The sequence below is a fragment of the Melospiza melodia genome, chromosome 1 (genome assembly GCF_035770615.1).
Source record: "Melospiza melodia melodia isolate bMelMel2 chromosome 1, bMelMel2.pri, whole genome shotgun sequence".
In the NCBI taxonomy this organism is placed as follows: domain Eukaryota; kingdom Metazoa; phylum Chordata; class Aves; order Passeriformes; family Passerellidae; genus Melospiza; species Melospiza melodia.
In genome coordinates this window covers 46,053,923-46,072,726 of record NC_086194.1, presented here as the reverse complement: position 1 = coordinate 46,072,726, position 18,804 = coordinate 46,053,923, and the positions used below count along the sequence as shown (strand labels likewise).

At 37.2% G+C, this 18,804-nt stretch overlaps 1 protein-coding gene across 1 annotated transcript in view; it reads right to left on the bottom strand.

Moving 5' to 3' along the window:
• Positions 1 to 18,723, bottom strand: part of KIF15 (kinesin family member 15) — a 33,921-nt gene extending 15,198 nt beyond the window's left edge. The window contains exons 1-18 of the mRNA XM_063176970.1: positions 18,685 to 18,723; positions 17,064 to 17,106; positions 15,702 to 15,885; positions 14,499 to 14,575; positions 13,300 to 13,337; positions 13,067 to 13,164; positions 12,515 to 12,694; positions 11,647 to 11,856; positions 11,423 to 11,548; positions 9,975 to 10,097; positions 9,151 to 9,274; positions 7,406 to 7,497; positions 6,385 to 6,594; positions 5,157 to 5,334; positions 4,596 to 4,737; positions 2,143 to 2,284; positions 1,617 to 1,805; positions 641 to 748 (exon numbers count right to left, since the gene is read on the bottom strand). Of these exons, the coding sequence (XP_063033040.1) occupies positions 641 to 748; positions 1,617 to 1,805; positions 2,143 to 2,284; positions 4,596 to 4,737; positions 5,157 to 5,334; positions 6,385 to 6,594; positions 7,406 to 7,497; positions 9,151 to 9,274; positions 9,975 to 10,097; positions 11,423 to 11,548; positions 11,647 to 11,856; positions 12,515 to 12,694; positions 13,067 to 13,164; positions 13,300 to 13,337; positions 14,499 to 14,575; positions 15,702 to 15,885; positions 17,064 to 17,106; positions 18,685 to 18,703 (2,283 nt within the window). The 5' untranslated portion in view covers positions 18,704 to 18,723. The remainder of the gene's footprint in view (positions 1 to 640; positions 749 to 1,616; positions 1,806 to 2,142; positions 2,285 to 4,595; positions 4,738 to 5,156; positions 5,335 to 6,384; positions 6,595 to 7,405; positions 7,498 to 9,150; positions 9,275 to 9,974; positions 10,098 to 11,422; positions 11,549 to 11,646; positions 11,857 to 12,514; positions 12,695 to 13,066; positions 13,165 to 13,299; positions 13,338 to 14,498; positions 14,576 to 15,701; positions 15,886 to 17,063; positions 17,107 to 18,684) is intronic.
• Between the last annotated feature and the right edge of the window lie 81 nt (positions 18,724 to 18,804).

Sequence of the window (18,804 nt, the reverse complement as noted above, 5' to 3'; positions counted from 1 at the left end):
TATTTGGTGACTCTGAAATCCCTTAAAGTGCAAGGACAAAACAACTTATATAACTGAAGACATGACCTTATCTAAAAAGTTCATTTAAAAGGAACCCACAGCTTAGGAGCTGATATCACAGATATCAGAAGTGAGACTGATCTGGAAAGAATACAGGCCTTATTTCCTTTTCTAGGATAAACCAACCCTAGCAATTAAGCAAGACTTGCAAATATCTGACAGGTAGTTCTGACTGAGACGAGTATTTTCAGCATTCCAAAGTTTAAAATTTCCTTGTCACTATAGCTGTTTTCCAGAAACATGAAGTTGGCCAAACCCAACCACAACAGTATTTGCTTGTATCTAAGCTCAAGCAGACTTGGATTCACAAGATTTAAAGCAACAAAACCTAACTCAAAACTGCAGTGTTATGTTATATGAACCTTCTCTGCTCACTCCAACTCCAGGGGTTGGATTAGATGACCTTTAAACCAAACCAAACTATTCCATGATTTTAAATCCTTGTCTTCCAGCACAGCCCTGAGTTATGATGCTATGTAAATTTGTCAAAATGCAAGTAATATTGCAAGACCTTACCAGACAAAACAGCAGTATGACTGCAGGATAGTTACATGAGCCCTGTATTACATTGTTCTCTCACCTCCTGTATTTGTGCAGAGTGATGCTCCAGTTTATTAATATGCTGCTGGAGTTTCATACTCTTGCTTTCCTCTTCATCCAGCTTTGTCTGCATTGTGCTCAGTTGCTCCTGTGACACAACAGACACTCAAAATTAGAGCACCCATCTTGCACTTTTTTTCACATGCCATATGGCAGTCTGTGCTTATTTAATATAGAAAGTCAACAAGTTTCTATTTTTATGACCTGAACCAACAGAAAACAGAACACTCAAAAAATCATCTGGTATCTTAAGTAGCTGATTTCTCCTATTTCTAACTTAACTGCCAAAACACAAGAAAATCCATCAGTGAATACAAGGGCTGAATCCAAAAAACACTTAGCTTTATAAACACATGTTTATCTTGGAAAAATAAGGCTTTAAAAAGAAATTATTCAAAACATACACTGGTTAAACTTCTTACAGGATCTCTGTACTATGGTAAGCATCAAATAGGGGTTTTGGCTGCTGTGCCAAGTTAGCTCCAGCTTCTAGAGAGCAGTTCAGATAAATTTGTAGTGTTCTTTTATGTGACAAAAGACCCTCCCTGCCCACTAGAAAAGATACAAGACAACGTATAATGGTGACAAGCATTATTTGGCAGGTTCCTTCAAATAATGCAGTATTATATATTAAGCTTGTGTATTGTTACAAATGTAGCTGTCAGCTTATAAAGAGGGTTCCTCAGAGACAAGTTATCAGGTTTAAATAGAAAAAAGTATGAACATCCTGCAACAAACTACTTATGATATTCAACCTTCGAATCACTTGCAGTATTTTTGTTGTAAATCCTCTTTCAAGTACAATGTATAGAGAACTGTTTAGAGTTAAGTATTAATGAGGGGCTTCAGTTTCCCATGCAAATCAAAATGCACTTGGTGCAGGGGAGGTACCTCATGGCAAAGCCTTCTTTTTATAAAGTTGCACATACACTTCACTTTTTATTCAGAACATTCACCTGTGCCATTCTGAGCTCCTCAGCAATGGCTTCACATGCTTGTTCACTCATCTCTGGAGGAATTGGCTCTTTTAGAATGTCATCCATCATCTCTTCAGAATGCTGAAAATCTTCAAAATTACTATCTGGGCTTATTCGCGGCACAAGACGAGACCTCAGCTGGTAAGCTCTAGTTGGAGTGGTTATGGTCTGTTACAAAGATTACAAAGCAGTCTTTATTTTAACTGTAAAATGAAATTAAAACTTTGTTGGTATTGTATTTTTTGAATTCTATAGGCAGAATAATTAAATAAAATACTTCAAGTGGCTAGTTCTGAACTACTATTACTTCTTCAGATTTGTCATCTGTTGACAGTAGCAGCCATTCAGTTAATACTCCAGAACAAAAAGTAGCCTATTTGGTTTATCATGTATGGAGAACATTCCAGAAAACTAGTTAGGCTAAGGGATCACACGAATGACAGTCTGTACTCTTGCACAACTCAGGAGTAAGTATGTGTGGCCTTAAATAAACTTATTCTCATACCTTAAGGTTTTCTCTGTGTAGCTTATGGAGCTGAGAGACTTCTTGGCGCTTGTGTGCTTTGGTTGCCTCCAGAATGTTTTCAAGATGCTGGTTGGCTTTCTGAAGGGATTGAAGCTCTGATTCCAGTTCCATCTGTTTTTTCCTGTTTAGGAAGTATTTTGCTACTGTCAAAATGACTCCACGAGTATGCCTTCCTATCAGTAAGGATACACTGCAGTATTGCCAATGAGCAAACTGCAGCTGAACTTTTACCCAAACACCAAAATGCATTATTTTGAGAAGAAAGCCACTACTGCTGTATTAAAAAGTAAAAAATAAGGTATAAAAAATTAAAAAGCTAAGCAGCTTATTTGTGCCTGCATAATGAAGCAAGCAGATGGATAACTAAACATGTCAGAAAAAAAATCCATTACATAGTAAGAAATAAGCTGAGAGCTCTGCAGTTCCTTTTATGAGAAAGTGATATCACCCATACCAATATGGTTTTAAGCTTTAAAAATGTTATCCAGTTATATGAGAAGTCTAAACTGGAGCTTGCCAGGATTAAAGAAAATCCTTTAAAGACTTTTTTTTGAAAGTGCTGCTCTGTTAAGATTATTTTGCCCTCTAAGAGTACTTTAGCTGAAATCCAACAGTTGAGCAGAAATTTAGGAATAATTTTCACTAGGTATTTTGCAGAACTACATGCGTTACTGTGATAGTTGCCATTACTGTCATAATGGTAGGGTCAAAGTCTATGCACAAATGGAAACACACTATTTAATCTCTTGGCAGTTTAATGCAATCATTTTCCCTCATGCTCTTGGCATCTGCAGCAAAACTTAGGGAACAGAGTAGAAGTTCTGACTGCAATTGGACAGCAGAAAAATCAGCATATGTTGTTTTTATGAAATTGCTATTTTACTCTACTTTTATTCAGTTACAGCATATGTAACCTGTATGTAAAATTTCAGTCACTCTGAAACTGGAAACAAGTTTAAATTTAGTGAAATTTAGTGACTCCAAAGGCTGAAAAACACATTTCTGTTTGACTGCACTCCACCAAGAAAATGTTGGTAATTGATAATAAAGTGCATACATACTAACAAGAAAGTAAGACATTCACAAAACATGGAACACATAAAATAGAAATCTATTTAATGGGCAGAAAAATAAAGTAATCAATATATAAAAATATAAAAAGATTACTGCAATTAATGATATGGAACAATTGATGGACTGCTGAATTGATAATCTCAGTAGATCATAATACTATTATTTATAAAGTTCATAGGATTTGCTACACAGAAACCTAACAATAAAAATACAGATTTGTACAATTGCCTAAAAGAGCAAAAAAGCATTTAAAGCTGCTTTGTAAAAATATAAGTGGGGAGGCAAAATTGTGCCTGATGCTTTTAGAATTGCTCTTTAATTTCACTGAAATCAACAGAAAGCAACATTGTTAGGTACAATTAAAATTATTTTTTTAAAAATCAGGTCCCTTTTGCCTTCCAGGCTTGCATTACATTTGATGGAAATGCTATTTTTCTTCTATCTGCAGTTACAAGATCTGAATTTTTCAGAAATGGGGTTAATCAAGTGAAGTAATGTATTATTCGCATGCATATGAACACTGAAGGTATTAGTGAGGCCATTCCCATTATCTTGTGATGCCCTCTAGGAGAACAATGACAGCAAATTCTTTACTACATTAATAAGGGCAAAGTAGAGCCTTACCTTATGTTTATGGATATAATGGATATAAATGTACTACTGACACCGTGTCTTGGCTCTGATTTGAATTAAACCTTTGTTCCCATAACAAGTCTCAAGATAACAGTTTTATTGCCTTCTTAAAAATCTTTGAAATTGAGATAAAAAATTAACCAACAGGTCATCCATAGTTTTCTTGGGTGCTTGGATTCTACATTTATGTTGATTCAAACTTGCAGACTTTAAGTGATTATATTAAAAATTATTGTTGCAAAAAACCAAACCCCCAAATACCCCTCTTATTTGCCCCTATCCCATCAATTCCTACCTCCTGTCAGTACCTCCACCTCTATTATTTCAATTACTGAAGACATCTGCTCTGCATGGAAACTAAGCCAAACTCTCCCTGCACTGTTAGGCAGGTGACTACCAGAATTAAAGGGTATGTCCATCTCCTGCATGGTGTGAAGCATTTTTCTGCATCCTGCTATCAAGAGTGGCTTTGGAAAAGTCAAGGAAACCTGCAGCAGTGCAGATGTACCTTCAGATTTAATGATGGCTGTTCCCTAGTCTGGGAATTAGCAAGTTCAACAGGAACATACCCTGTGTGTGCATACCATTATCCTCAAGCTGGCCCTTTCTTACATGCAAAGAATCAGCCTAGCTGGTATAATCAGGATCTGAGTCTTTCAAAAATCAATATGAATAATGACTTAAAACCATTTAATTAGAGATATTTCAATACTGTTTTGTCTCACTTGGTTAGCTCTTTAAATTCTTCGTATTCTTGCTTTGAAGATGCCAGTTCAGCTTGGGTCTGCAGCAGATGAGCTTTCAGCCTTTCCACAGATGCCAGTGAGTTGCCTTCCACTGACATGGTGCTGGAATGTAAGCGGTGACCTAAAGAACAAACACAGACCTCTGAAATCACACAGCAGCTCAAATACCTAAAGTTTCACTAGAATCAAAGTGTTTGTCAGCTTTTGAACAGCACAGCAGCAATTTTGTCATTGAGATTGACAAAAATAGGTACTAGCAACAGTCCACACAAAAACCAGTAATCATTAATATTACTGCAGTCTTCATGATAACTAAGGAGCAAAAAATGAGATTATAGATGACTTTCACAAGATGCAAATCAAAATTCCCTATTGCTGGAAGGCCAACATGAATACAATTAAGTAAAATTGTTTTATCACTCTTCAGGTACCACTTTGAGGAAGGCAAAAATACATCAAGACAGACATTTTCAACACTATGCTGCACACAGCAGAAACACAGTAAGCACATTTATCTGGAAAACATTAGCTTATTTTTACCTTTAGTACTTTTCTCTGTGGCTGAAGCTTCCAAAAAAGCTTTTTCTAGCTCTGCAATGGTCTGAGCATCAATTTCTTGGGCCTTTTTAACTGATTGTAAAGAACGAAGCTTTTTATTCTCCTCTCTGAGATTATGGTTCTCCATGGCGTACTTTGCAATTCGTGGGTGTTGTTCCATCTGTGATAATCAATGTTTTATTCAACAGTTTTTATTTTCCAGACAATGCTATAGCTATCTAGCTGTTACTCTACTACCTTTAATAAGGATTAAATTGTAATAGAAAAGGAAAAGAGGTGTTCCCCATAATGGTTAAAACTACTCAGTTTTTCTTTGGTAATTTTCTTACTGCCTTGGAATCCCCTCTCAAGACAGCGAGTTTATATCTTATGTGTTTACTCTTTTACTGGTAATAAAGCAGTAAGATGCTTTTCTTGCTGCTCTTGATACCCTTTTCCATTTTAACTTTAAACTTTGGCTTTCTCAACACCATAGTAATGGAATCTTCCTTGCAAGCCATAGTAATGTTTCTGTAGTCAATAAAGGACTGTCCTGAACTTTGTTTCTTTTCCTCCTCCCTTTCCTTTGAAGCTCAATTATGAGCTACAGATTTATGCTACTCTGCCAAGGCATTTACTCCTCTTCCCTCCTTATGTTGGAGGAAATTGTTTTTCAAGAATTTGCCTTCTCTCTTGAGTTTCTTTGTTCTTCAAAACTGCCTCACAAATGACACCACACCCACTAGACACCTGAATAACCCAAAGCTGTTCTTCAAACAGCTCCAGGACCACATCCCCCTTTATATGTCCACCTGGCAGGTGTATTATCTTTCAAAACCCACAGCATTATTGCCATCCTGCTGTCTTTCCCTTTCAAGTGATGTCACAGAGATTGAGGTCTGCCATCTGAATGAGGATTTGTGATTTGGAGACCTCCCTGAGTTGCTGAAAAGAAACTTGCCCTCTGCCTAAACCAGATCAGGTGGCCTGTGGCAAGCTCCCACCACAACATCACTCTTACTAAACTCTCCTCTTAGGCAAACTCAAACTCTAAACCCAGCCACTGTCTCTTCCATGTGTTTGAGATGCTTCTGCAAGGGAATCCACCACCCACCCTCTGCTTTTCTGCTTGAACTTCCTAAAAAGCCCCTATTCACACATCACAGGACTACAACATGTGAGCTATCTCACAAAAAAAACTGTTCCAGAAAAGAAACAACAAAGACTTTACCTGTTCTCTGAGTATCTGCACTTCTTCCCTCAAGTCACTGAGGAGATCATCTTGCTCTTTTGGCAATAACATTCTACCAGCTTCTTTATGACACCTCTCCAAGCGATCAATATGGTGTTCCCGGAATTTAATGATCATTTTATTGGACTGAACAAATTTTTCCTTCTTGGCACACAGCTCTTCGAGCTGTGCCACTTTTTCTAATAAATTCTTAGAAAGCACATAGACAGATTAGTGAATTTTTAAGGTGCACCTCTTACATACGTATGGCAGGCAGACAAATCATGCAAAAAAATTTTGTGAATACACAGACTACCATTTTTAGCAGATTTGTAGACCAACAGCTCGTATCAAGAACTAAAATGACACAAAGTGTTGCAAAAACTGTACGTAGAAACTCCAATACAATCTAGTAGAATGAGTATTCTGTTAAGCACCTCAGATGCACTTTGCTAGAGTGCCTGTTTCAGTTAATTTTCTTTAGGAAAAAATAAAATAAATCCATTTGTCTGTCTCAGTACTATACCATGACCAAAGCACAATAAAATGAGAATGACTGGGACATTTGCTTCAAAAAACATACTGTTGATTAAAACACTCAAAATTCAGCAAAATAGAAGCTTGCTCTGTTCAATTTTTTTTAAATTAGAAAAACCCCAATAAAGCCCGCAGCCCTTAAAATTATATATACTATCAAAGCTACCCTATGGCTTGTCAGAATTTGAAAGATAGAATAGAAATATAGAATTATTTCAGTTGGAAAAGGCTTTTAGGATCATCAGATCCAAGCATTAATGCACCACTGACAAGTCCACTACTGAACCATTGTCCTTAAGCACTGTAGGTGTTACCTTAAATGTCATTTGACTAAGTTCCCTTGTAACCAAACCTTGCTATCGTTGGACAGAGTATTTTTATTCAAAATCAAGGGAAATCATTAAGAGAGTCTGCTGCAATATGCTTACTTGCCTCTCACCAGAAAGTACACTGAATGCACTTAGAAATATCAGTGTTTTCTTACCTTCTTTTCACCTTCTGATTTCTCCCAGAACAACATCGCTTCAAGAAAGTTGTTCATGTAATTTATATTGCTCTTCCCTTTTTCAACAGCATCTGTAGGGGAAGTCAAAGAAACAAATGCAATATTTATTAAAATACCACTTAGACAGGTTTTTCTACATTTATAACATGACAATTGTGTAAATTAAATTCAAATAAATTCTTTAAACAGTGTAATTCTTCCACAAAGATCATGTGCCATACCCACAGCACACTGTTTAGACAGTCATTCCGAGTCACCTGCAAGTGCTGATAAAGAACACAGCTAATTTACATAATTGTATAATTAACAAAGTTGTTCAAGCATTAAACAGCCTTGCAATGGACTTTAATAAAAGTAAAAGAATCAGTCTGTTCAGCTAAGCATATCTATTAAATGCAAAATCCCTCTGAAATTAATTTGATAAGCCATTATTAGTACAGTTTGTACATATTAAAAGTGGACTGACTGGTTTATGAGAAGGAAGTTTAGGAAAATAAGCTTGAATTCTGTGGACAATTAGTGGTTTAATCTGGAAGGAAAGTGTCCACACAAGGGATTAAGAGGGCTTAATAATCCACTTAGAAATTAATTCAAAATAGTGTGTCTGAAAGTTTTAATACAGGCAAGTCTACTTATTTATGGAATAATAATCACCACAGTATCTATGTGCATGATAGCTACATTGTCATGATTTAATATATTTTAAAATGCCATCATGTTTCTGATTTTGTATTTCTGTGATTGAGTATTGCAAACATAATTTAACTGCACAGAGCAAACACAGCTCTGATATATTAGGTTCTTCTCAAAACTCCTCAGTGTTTAACCATCATCACTGGTTTTCCCTCTGAACTCTATCATGGGTCTAAACATTGAACCTTCTGTCAATATTCATATATTTATGAACCATGTTTCAGTCTCCTACCTCATCTCTGACTTGTTTTTACTGGCTGAACTTGTATGCTAACATAAAAGCACGTTTTCCTTGGGAAAACTCAAGCCCAGTTGCTTTATATTAGACAAGACTTTCTAACTTCTGTCATAACTTCTCCTGCTGTATCTTCTATTTCTTGGCAAGGTCAGGAAAGAGTTGACTCACAAAAACAGTAAGAGTTACAAGACAAAGTTTGCAACCTTGCAATCAAACATTATCAAGCAGCACATTTCAGTGAGAAACATACAGACTGGGAAGCTCTGCTGAGATCTGTATTGCAGATAAAATGGCCTAGTGAGAAGCTTATGGAAGATTACCTAAAAACCCAATTTCCACCTTATATTGAAATCAAATGTCTGTTGGAAGCAAGCATCCCTCTTAGGTTCTTCTGGAAGGGGCAAAAAGGGAAAAGTGGGAAGAAAATCCTGCCCCGAGCTTAAAAAGAATGCAACATTGTGCCTTCCCTCTGACTAAAATGTACAAGGAATAACATGCAGACTTTTGGTTACTTAAAGGATTAGGCAGCAAAGATCTTAAGAAGTGGAAGCATATCTGGGTATCATATAACAAAACCATAGTCCAGTACCCAAACTTATGAGGAAGAAAATAAAACTACATTAACAATTTCTGCAAGGTAGCAGATACAAGTACAGGAAATAGAAACCAAAAGCAAAATATGATCCCAGTACATCAGTCTCTACAAAAATACTTATTGTTCAGAAACTTAATGAAGGCCCCCAATCTTCTGGGTTACAGAAGCAGCAAATTCTCCCTCACCTCCAACTCTTACCTTGTGATACAGAAATACTGCACACAGATGGCACTGAAGTTAGTTTAGCAAGCTGCTCTTTCAACTTCTTGACTTCAGCTTGCAGCTGGTTCACATTTCCTTGTGTATCTTCATTTACTACAGCCTTTTATAAATAGGAGAAAATTAGGAAAAGGTATAAATAAAAATCTTACATGATAAGAGAAAACTCAAAGAATGCAAACCAGTAAAACTACTGAGAACTCCTTCCATCTTAGAAAAGGAAGAATTCCTCGAACAAGCAAAGTTCCATTCACTGAGAAATCAGCAAGTTGCACTTCAAGTGGAATTAGATGTTAAAAAATGTAATGTTTTTGCAGAATTTTGTCTGGACCTTTTTTCACCAACAAAGCAGTATACATCAGAGACAGTTTCAGCTAAATGACAGCATGTTTTTAAACATCCACTCATGAAATGTTACATTTTGGGCACTAGAATTAATATAGAACAAGTGAACAGAAACAACATTGAATCAGAACTCTTTTTGTCAATTTGCATTTTTATAGATTTACTTTTTCCTTTCTAATGAAGTGCTCTGAGAGCAAGCAATGAATAAGAGCTGTGTGCAGCCATTTCTTAGTGTCCAGCTGTTGTCCTTTATTCCTAACCAAGAGCAAACAAGCACTTTTCAAAAACACTTTGTCTTTAAAAAAACCACAAAGCAAATTAATGTTTTCAAATAAGCCAAATCAAATTAAATTATTGAAAGCACAGGAGTACTTAAGTGAATCTACCTTGCTTGCAGATGTGTAACTTAAATGACAAGTGTCTGTTGCTACAATAAAGACATTAAGTAACTTTCTTACCTTGTTTTTAATCAACTTTGCCCTCTGAGCAAAATTAAGAGTGGACAGTGTTTCACCAAAACACTTGGATCCTGGGTGAACGTTTGCAATTATACACGTTTTTGCATTACCACCAAGAGAATCCTATTGAAAACATGCAAGTTAGTTTTATTTACATGTTTTTGGAAACAATAGGAAGCCATCACCTAAAAGACACTGTGTATAATTTTGAAAAAATTGCAGAATTAATATAATTTAACAAATAGCTACACAGAAGGTAAGTTGCTCAAATTTTATTTCAGATGTGGGTATAAAGGCTGTGACCTTAAATAAAGACTTTATTTAGGACTTCAAAACCCAGACTATATTGAGATACTTTATTCACCTGAACAGCAGGGAGAGGAAGAAATTCTAAACAACTGCAAAAATAATTTTGGTAATTAGCAGATTTGTGGTTACACTACTGTTCAACATCATCTGCTTTTTGTTCCAACCTATCTTCCTTCTGGTTGCAACTATCAAACAAAATCACAAACCAACAGATTATTGAGCAAGGATATAAAAGGATACTCTCCCTTCTACATGCACAGCATTTCTGTACTGTTAAATAAGTAGCTCTCAAATCTCAGGGGAAGGCAGCATTTATAGCTTAAGACTAAAAGTCTGGTACTACAGAATAGTCCACAAGCCTTGATGGCATTCTCAGTCTGTAGTAACAAAGCTCATGTTTGTGGACTTCTTTGCAGCATAGACACCTCAAAAAAATAATCACTTAAAGTAACAGCTCACAAAGTTGTAATTCTCTTCCTATTTTTTTGTATTTTGGGTTGCATTGGAAGAACATAATTCCTCAGTTTCATCAATCTACACAGAACTGGGATGGAACATTGAGAAATTTTGCTGTGATCACAATACTGTGTTGTAATACAAATATTGTATGTATACAAATACTATATTATAATACAAAAATATACTACAGCCATTCATGTACACTTCACAGAATTTTGGTGAGTGCTGACATCCAACAAATCTTTGACTGCTTATGTCTTCGTTTTGTGTTCATTTTGAAACCAGCCTATAAGCTCTCAGATAAGAGACTAAATTTAACTGACCTTTAACACCAGACCAACCCTAAACACACATAAGCTAATTCTGGAAATCACAGCAAATGTATCAACACATCTCTAAATAATACATTTTTATACACATTATTTCCCAAATTATAAGGATGCAAATGTGCTTTTTTTCATTAAAACTTTCAAATATGTAAGTAGGAGCAGCTTACGAGAATAAATAGATTTGTCTTCAGTTAACAGGAATGGACTGATCAGAAATCTGTTTAGACTAAGAAAATAATTTTCAATCTTTTATCCCAATATTGAAACAACTTTAATGCACTGGAATTCAGCTTTTAATAGTTAAAAGCCCAATGAGATATATTTTTCTAAAATCCAGAGGATATATATTACCCGTAGCAGAAAAGTGAGCTTGGAATCCCGGTAACAAACGTGTCTCTGTTTGCCATTGCTCACATCAACAAGTGCTGTGATTACTTGGGCCAGGCAGCTTAGGGACCGATTGATGTTGCCTGCTTCCTAAAAAAGAGGAGGGAACAAGAGTGAATGGATTTGATGGAAAGAACAGGGCACTGCATCTGAAAGGAGAAAGATGCCACAGATCCTACAGAACCAACCTTTAACCTCAGTCCTTCTGTATGGGTGTCCTTCTGTCTCTCAGATCCTGCCAAATCAACCAGGTTGAGCAGGGAGGAGCGAATGTTAACAAGCTCGTTGTTCTTCTCCATGGATTCCACTGTGATAGTGAAAACTGCATGGGATCTGGAGGATTCTCTGTTCATGGAGGTCGATGCCACACGACGGTTTCTCCAGCCCATGGTTAATACCTAAGCATGAAAAAGACATCACAATTTTAGCTGTGACAGACTGTACTTCACATACAGGTGACATAAGCAGCCATAGGCACAATTCCATGCAACAGATTTTAAAAATCTCAAGGACAAGGACTTTTTTTACTGTTTTCCAATGTAAGTATTTTTAAAGCAAAAAAGATACAGCTGCAGTCAAGCTAGTAGCAGAACTTGTTATAATATTAATTTCTTTTCTCCAAAAGTGCCATTGCTGTTTGAAACCAGTACACAGAAGAATAATTAAAAAAAAAAATTAAAGTCACACAAGTACTATCTGTATGTGTATCATTCATGGAGAAATAAACCTGACAATTCTGGAACACATGGAGCCCACTTAGCCACAGAAAACTACATTTCCTGCTATTTCAGAGATGTGTAGGGCAAGCATTGGGGAAAGAATACTGTAATTGCCATTTGGGTTTTCCAAACCTTTTTGATTTCTTACAGGTATGGGATAGGCAGGAGGCATTGACTTAAACAGATTTTTTTACATTGTGTTTTGAAGTAGGGAGAAAGGGGGGAGAAAGCATTACAGACAAAAATAAGCAAAAAAAATGTGCTTTAATCCAAGAGGAATATTTACCACGTAAGATTTAAGATGAATAGTCCAGCATTAAAAAGTGCCAAAAAATACCTGGTATGCTTCAGCAGCAGATGACACCACCTGTTCAACAGCACCATCAACAAAGACTCCCTTCTTGATGTGTTCTCTGAGAAAGAGTCCAGCTGAAGCAGAATCTAGCAAGTCAAATATCTGTTCATTGTAGATTTCAATAAATGAGCATTTGCAGAGAAAACTCTTTCCACTGCCAGCCTGAAAAACACAGTAATTTACACTATAAACAGATTGGTTTTATGAAGTCTGTCATTGTATGGCAGCAAGTCTCTTTTCACATGTACCTAAAGCTATTAGATTGCATATATATTCTGCTCAATATACATTCCTGGTGCCCAGGTGACAACCAACATCCAGAAACCTAGATGCATTTCTAGACTCAAAATATGGGTACACTTGTGTCTGAAGAAACTGTACTATAATTTGGTAGAATACTAGATGCAAGCATTTCTCATGAATACATTTCAGGCAATAATCTTGGTAACTTAATGGCTGCACACCCAGTTTACCAACCCAAGCTAATCTTTACTGTGAGACATTACTGCAATAGTAATTATAAAATAAATGTACCTTTTCCTTTTCCCGCTCAATCAGAAAAAATAAGTATTCAAAGCTCCGTGGAATTACACCTCTCAGACTGTGAGTGAAATTACCAGAATCAGATGGTCCTAAAGAGATTTTTTAAATTAAAAAAATAATTAATTATTAGTACTCAAGAGCAGTGGCTGACAGGAGGAATACATCTCAAGACAAAAAAAGAAAAAAAAAGAAACCACTGAAAGATTAATCTCTCATGCACTTACCCATCATAGTAAAGGTTTTTCCTGACCCAGTCTGGCCACTAACAAAAAGAAAGAAAAAAAAGTGAGAGTAAACTTTATTCTGAATTTTTCATTCATCTTCGTCTTTTAAGGAGAAGTCAAAGCTTAAAACAAGCAAACAAAAAAATTTCTAAACTGAAGATAAGGATAGAGAAGCAAGCTGAGAAATCAGTCAGCTAAAAAGGTATAAAAACAGAACAGCAATTTTTACCAAGAAATCCCATTAGATAAATTTCATTTTGTCTCCCCTACCACCCACCATTTCCTTCCTCATTTCTGTTGAAAAGGGAAATGAGCATTAAAATGAAGGCTTTCAAATATATACATAAAAATAATTTTTGGGTCAATCTTTAGAGTTTTATGTCATTCAGGATATATTTTGATATAAGGATATATCTAACTTTAAAGAACTTTTTTCTTTTAGAGTTTTTTTTCTAATGTAGTTATTAATCATTCCAGAGAAACTACAGGACAATTTCACTTCATTTTTCCACACTTGTATATTACAACAAAGTGGAATTCATAGTTTTGCAAAAGCTGTGCTACACTAAAAACACCCCAGGTAAGGTTTTGATTAGATTAGCCCTTTAAGTCAGCATTTTCTGACCAAAGTGCTTCCTCAGTTTTCAAAATGAAAAAAAAAATTAAGTTAACATAATGATATTCATACTACTAGTCATGGATATATTTCTACCTTAAATTCTAAGAGTTAAAATTATTACTCCTGAGTTTTCCCACAGGCAGCCAAGAGTCACTGAAGAGTTGAGCTGACCAAATGTGAAGTTAAAAAAATTTTTCATTCCATTTAATTCCATTTTACCATGGGCTGAAAACCATTAGCTTTCTCTTTAACAGTACAGTAACTTCTAAAACAACTAGCTTTCTCTTCCCACTTTTTAAGTAAATAATAGTAAAACTGAAATGAGTTTACATTGTCATTATTAGCCTTAAGTGTTAAAAGTATAACACCTACATACAGATTCCTCCAAAAGAGGGGCAAGGAGTACCATCCAATACTGCAAGAACATTCCTTATGCTGTGCTGCAGTAAGGAAGCATTTTTAAAGTTCACTGTAACATCAGGCAGGCTCTGGCTCTTAAAACTCCAACTACTTATTAGCAGGATCTCCTTAAATGTCACCATTGCTATGAAATTACTGTAATTGCTTCGAAATCACTTACTATGCAAAGATGGTTCCATTGTAGCCATTCATGCAAGATTCAACAATGTTTTTAGCCACACTTGAGAACACAGACTCCTGGGGACAAGGGAAAGAGAAAGCACTTGGCACCACCTGTTAAAGTAGCTGTTACATCAGTGTTTCCTATGCCATAACTTTGTAGCATATAATAGATGCATTCCTTAAGGGCAGACACGCACCATGAGCCCTGGAATTCTCACAGAAGATGATACATCCTAAGTCATTGTGACATAGATCACTCTCTCTGAAAAAATTGTATCCCTTGATAAACTCAAAGAGAAATAAAATTCTGCATCATAGTAACAGCTTCCAAGTACATAGTAATAATTTTGATCCAGTGGTTTTGATTATGTTACACAGTTTATACCATCGGTAGGCCAGGTGCCTGTGACACTTAGAAAATCTAGCTTTCAACTTTTGCCACTGCACAATGGCACATTCAGCAGAGCTGCACAACTTAGCCCCATCTGTCTTCACATTTTTCTCTTAGATCTGCAAGAAAAGCCTAGCTACAAATAATAGCCTAGAGAAGGTGAGGGTTTTGGGAGGTTTTGTTTTGTTTTTTTTAAAGAATTTAAATGGAATTGGGAGTCCTAGCAGAATTAAAATTACGTTCAGAATATCAATCACCAATATTATAGAAATTAAATTGAAGGACTTTCTTTCCAGTATTACTTGTCCCAGGTGGGCATTTAAAAGGCAAAAGTGTAAGAAGGAAATATAGTAAATAGAATAGAAACTCTGAAGTTCCTTAAATACAAACGTGCAGGGCCAAGAGTTGAACTTGATGATCCTTGTGAGTCTCTTCCAACTCAGCATATTCTGTGATTCTGTGAAATCACATCTTAATATCAGCTACTGACTGCCAGTTATTTTTATACATTTGTCTCAATAGGCAGATTTATTTTCTCTCTATGGTGTTACCATAATGTTTACAAACAAAACCTTCAATTTTAATTCAAACTCCAATTAAAGAAATTAACAGCAAAAAAAAAAAAAAATCACATCAAAACTGTTAGAGAGCAGAATTTAGTGCAGCATTCTGTACTATAACAATGTATTTCCATTCTGACCACTGCAAAAAATCAGACCTAATGCACTATGTCTTTAGAAATCCTTAGCATAGCAGCTGCCAAAACTTGGGTGAAAATAGCAGTAGTTATGAGATTCTGGAAATGATTACCTGTGTTGTTTCCATATTTGCAACATAATCAAAAGTGAAGATCTTAGGCTCAGGCTTTGAGTGCAGACGGATGGTTTTTGATGAAAGCACAGATAAACACAGGCCATGATCTCCATCTGTTAGTGCAGTGCTGTCTGAAGGGGGACGCACCCGAACAAAGACTTTGATAGCATCACCTTCAACACTAAATAAATGTTTATGCATTAGATTACTTCCAAATAGATCAGCTGCCTGATAAAATTAAATGCAACAATCAGATGAAGCATGTGAAGCCTTACAAAGGTCTGTCCAAAAATCATGCTACTTGTAGAGAAAATCAATAGAGGTAAAAATGTGGCAGATTTAAAAAGCAAAGAACATGCAGCTACATGCAATTCATTGCTGTGGCACCTAGCTTTAGCTCTAAAAGAACACATTGCACAGTGATCACAGGATGCCCTTCTTACTCCTGGAAGCTTTAATGGAATAATGGATCAGATAATGCTACAGTCCAGCAAAAAAGTTGCCAGCATTTTTATTTGGTGCTCACAAGAAGGGGAAAAATAATCAATTCCTGATCAATGAATCAAATAAAGGATAGCAAGTGCCTGCATCTAAAACATCCCTAACCAATTTCATCACATTTATTGGCTTTAATAAATAACTGTGCATGACTTCCATCAAGGCTCTGAAGAGTTCTGCCATAAATACCAATACACCAATAAAATAGTAAAGAATTAAATTCTTCCATGAAGTGGTAGGAAACTTGGATTTACTTTACTTCATTCTTTTCCAAATGTTTTAAGCAGGAGGGTGTTGTAACTGCAATTTTTACTTTTGTTTACAAGAAAGAAGAACAGCTTTAAGAGTGGGGAAGGGTCTTCATGAATGAAATGTGCAGTTGGGTAGTGGCAGAGGAAAGGGCTGAGAACATAAGGAGCAGCTGAAAAAAATCCAGTATAACATTTTCCTTAAGACATACCAAATTAATTTGCCAAATGTGCTTTCATTATTCTGACTTGTGGCACAGTTTACACTTGGAAGAGGGCTTTTTGGTTTTTGTTTTAGTTTAGGGCATCCTTGCAGGACTGAAGTCCCTAGTGGGATATTTCTTCATATAAACTCTAAAGTGCAGCTGCAGAATTAGTGGACAAATGAAAATTTATTGCATGGCAGCATTCCAAGAGCAACCCAACATGTCAGTGTAACCGTTTCATTAAGAATACATTTTTATAAAAGCCTCTAAGGATATTAGGAGAGAAAGGCAGCAATCCTAGGCAGGTAAAGATTGAAAGAAAGAACTTTATTTCACAGAGTTATGCTAGGTTTTGTTTCTGTGCAATGTGATTAATAATATATGGGAACTGGCCAGTATTATTTTACCTAGATGAGTTCTGCAAAGATATTGAAGAATCACGCAGACCTCCTATAAAAGAAAAAGAGAGACACACAAAAATTAAAATTACTGCTCAAAACTCCTGACTTAAATAGAAAATACTGTAAGCAGTACAGAGGGAAATAAATAGAGAGCCTTATAAGTACCTGTTTTGTGCATGAACAGAACTGCATGAAAATATTTGGTAAATATCTTCCTTTGGCAGAAGATTTCAGTTTGTTACGGAGGAAGTGAAACCTTCATTCCCTTAATGTGAATGTGCACACACTTATCAATGTGCCATTTGTTTATTCTGGCAAAAAAGAGGCTCTGGGAGACCATATCACCCTACAACTGCATGGAAGGAGGCTGGGGTCAGACTCTTCTCCCAGGTGACAGGAGAGGACACAGCCTCAAGCTGTGCCAGAGGAGGCTCAGGTTGGACATCAGAAGGAATGTCTTCACTGAAAGGCTAATTAGGCTTTGGAATGGGCCGCCCAGGGAGGTACTGGAGTCACCATGCCTGGAGGTGTCTGCAATGCCACTCAGTGCCATGGCCTGGTTGACAAGGTGCTGGGCATTCATAGGTTGGACTCCATGATCTCAGAGGTCTTTTCCAACCGCACTGATTCTGTGAGTGAGGCTCATTTTGCATAGCTTCAGACTTCAAGGAGACAGCACACATTACCCCATAGGTAGATAAAGGGACTTATTTTTTTACTTAATCTGACATCAAAGTCCATAACATAATCGAAACATTAACAAAACTAACAAAATTGTATTTAGAAAATAAGCAAAATAACAGTGAAAGACAATGCCTCAAAATATTCTAATAATAAAGCATTTACAAAATCTTTATAAGCACACGGGTTTTTTTTGTAAGAGGACCACCTTTAATAGCAGAACGAACCATGATGTGCAAAGATGCCTACCTTCTCTTTGACGTTCACACTACCTAAACATCCCGCTGCTGCTGCGTGAGCTTTTTATGTGCTGTTTTGATTTACTCAACATCTGAGAAATATTTTAGCTTCTAATGAAGCAATTTATTCTTCAATTAAACAAGTTATCAAGGAAAGTGGTCCAGTTAAAAATTGAAATCAGACTGCTAGGTACTTGCAGAGTCCTGGGAATAGCCTGAATTTGTGTCAGCGGAGGTTTGGGATGGATATCAGCAAAAGGCTCTTTACTCAGAGGCTGGCTGGGCACTGAACAGGCAGCCCACGGTGGTGGTCACAGCACCAGGCTGACAGAGCTCAGGAAGCGTTCGGACAGCGCTCCTGAGCACACGGTGTGATTGCTGGGGATGGTGCTGTGCAGGGCCGGGAGTCGGACCCGACGATCCTTAGGGTCCCTTCGGACTCAGCTTGTTCTGTAATTCTGGGAAAGGGCCGACTCCCAGGTAGCCGGACACCACCGGGGCAGCGAAGGACGGAACTCCCCGGGAGCCTCTGCCCCTCCGGGGGACACCGAGCCCCTCGGCACCCGGCCCCACTGCTTCTCCCACGCGAGTGATTCCCCGCCAGGGCACGGAACAGCGCGGCTCTCCCGGGCACAGCCATCCCTCAATCCCCCTGCTCCCCGAACCGCGGGCACATCCCCAAGCCCCTCCCGGCCGTTCCCCCTCACCTTTCTCGCCGGGAGCCATGGTCACCCCAAGCCCGGCGACTCCCGCCCGCCCGCCGCTCCAAAATGGCGGCGCCTTCAAATTTGGCGCTCAGCGGCGCAGCCCCGCCCCCTCACCGAGCC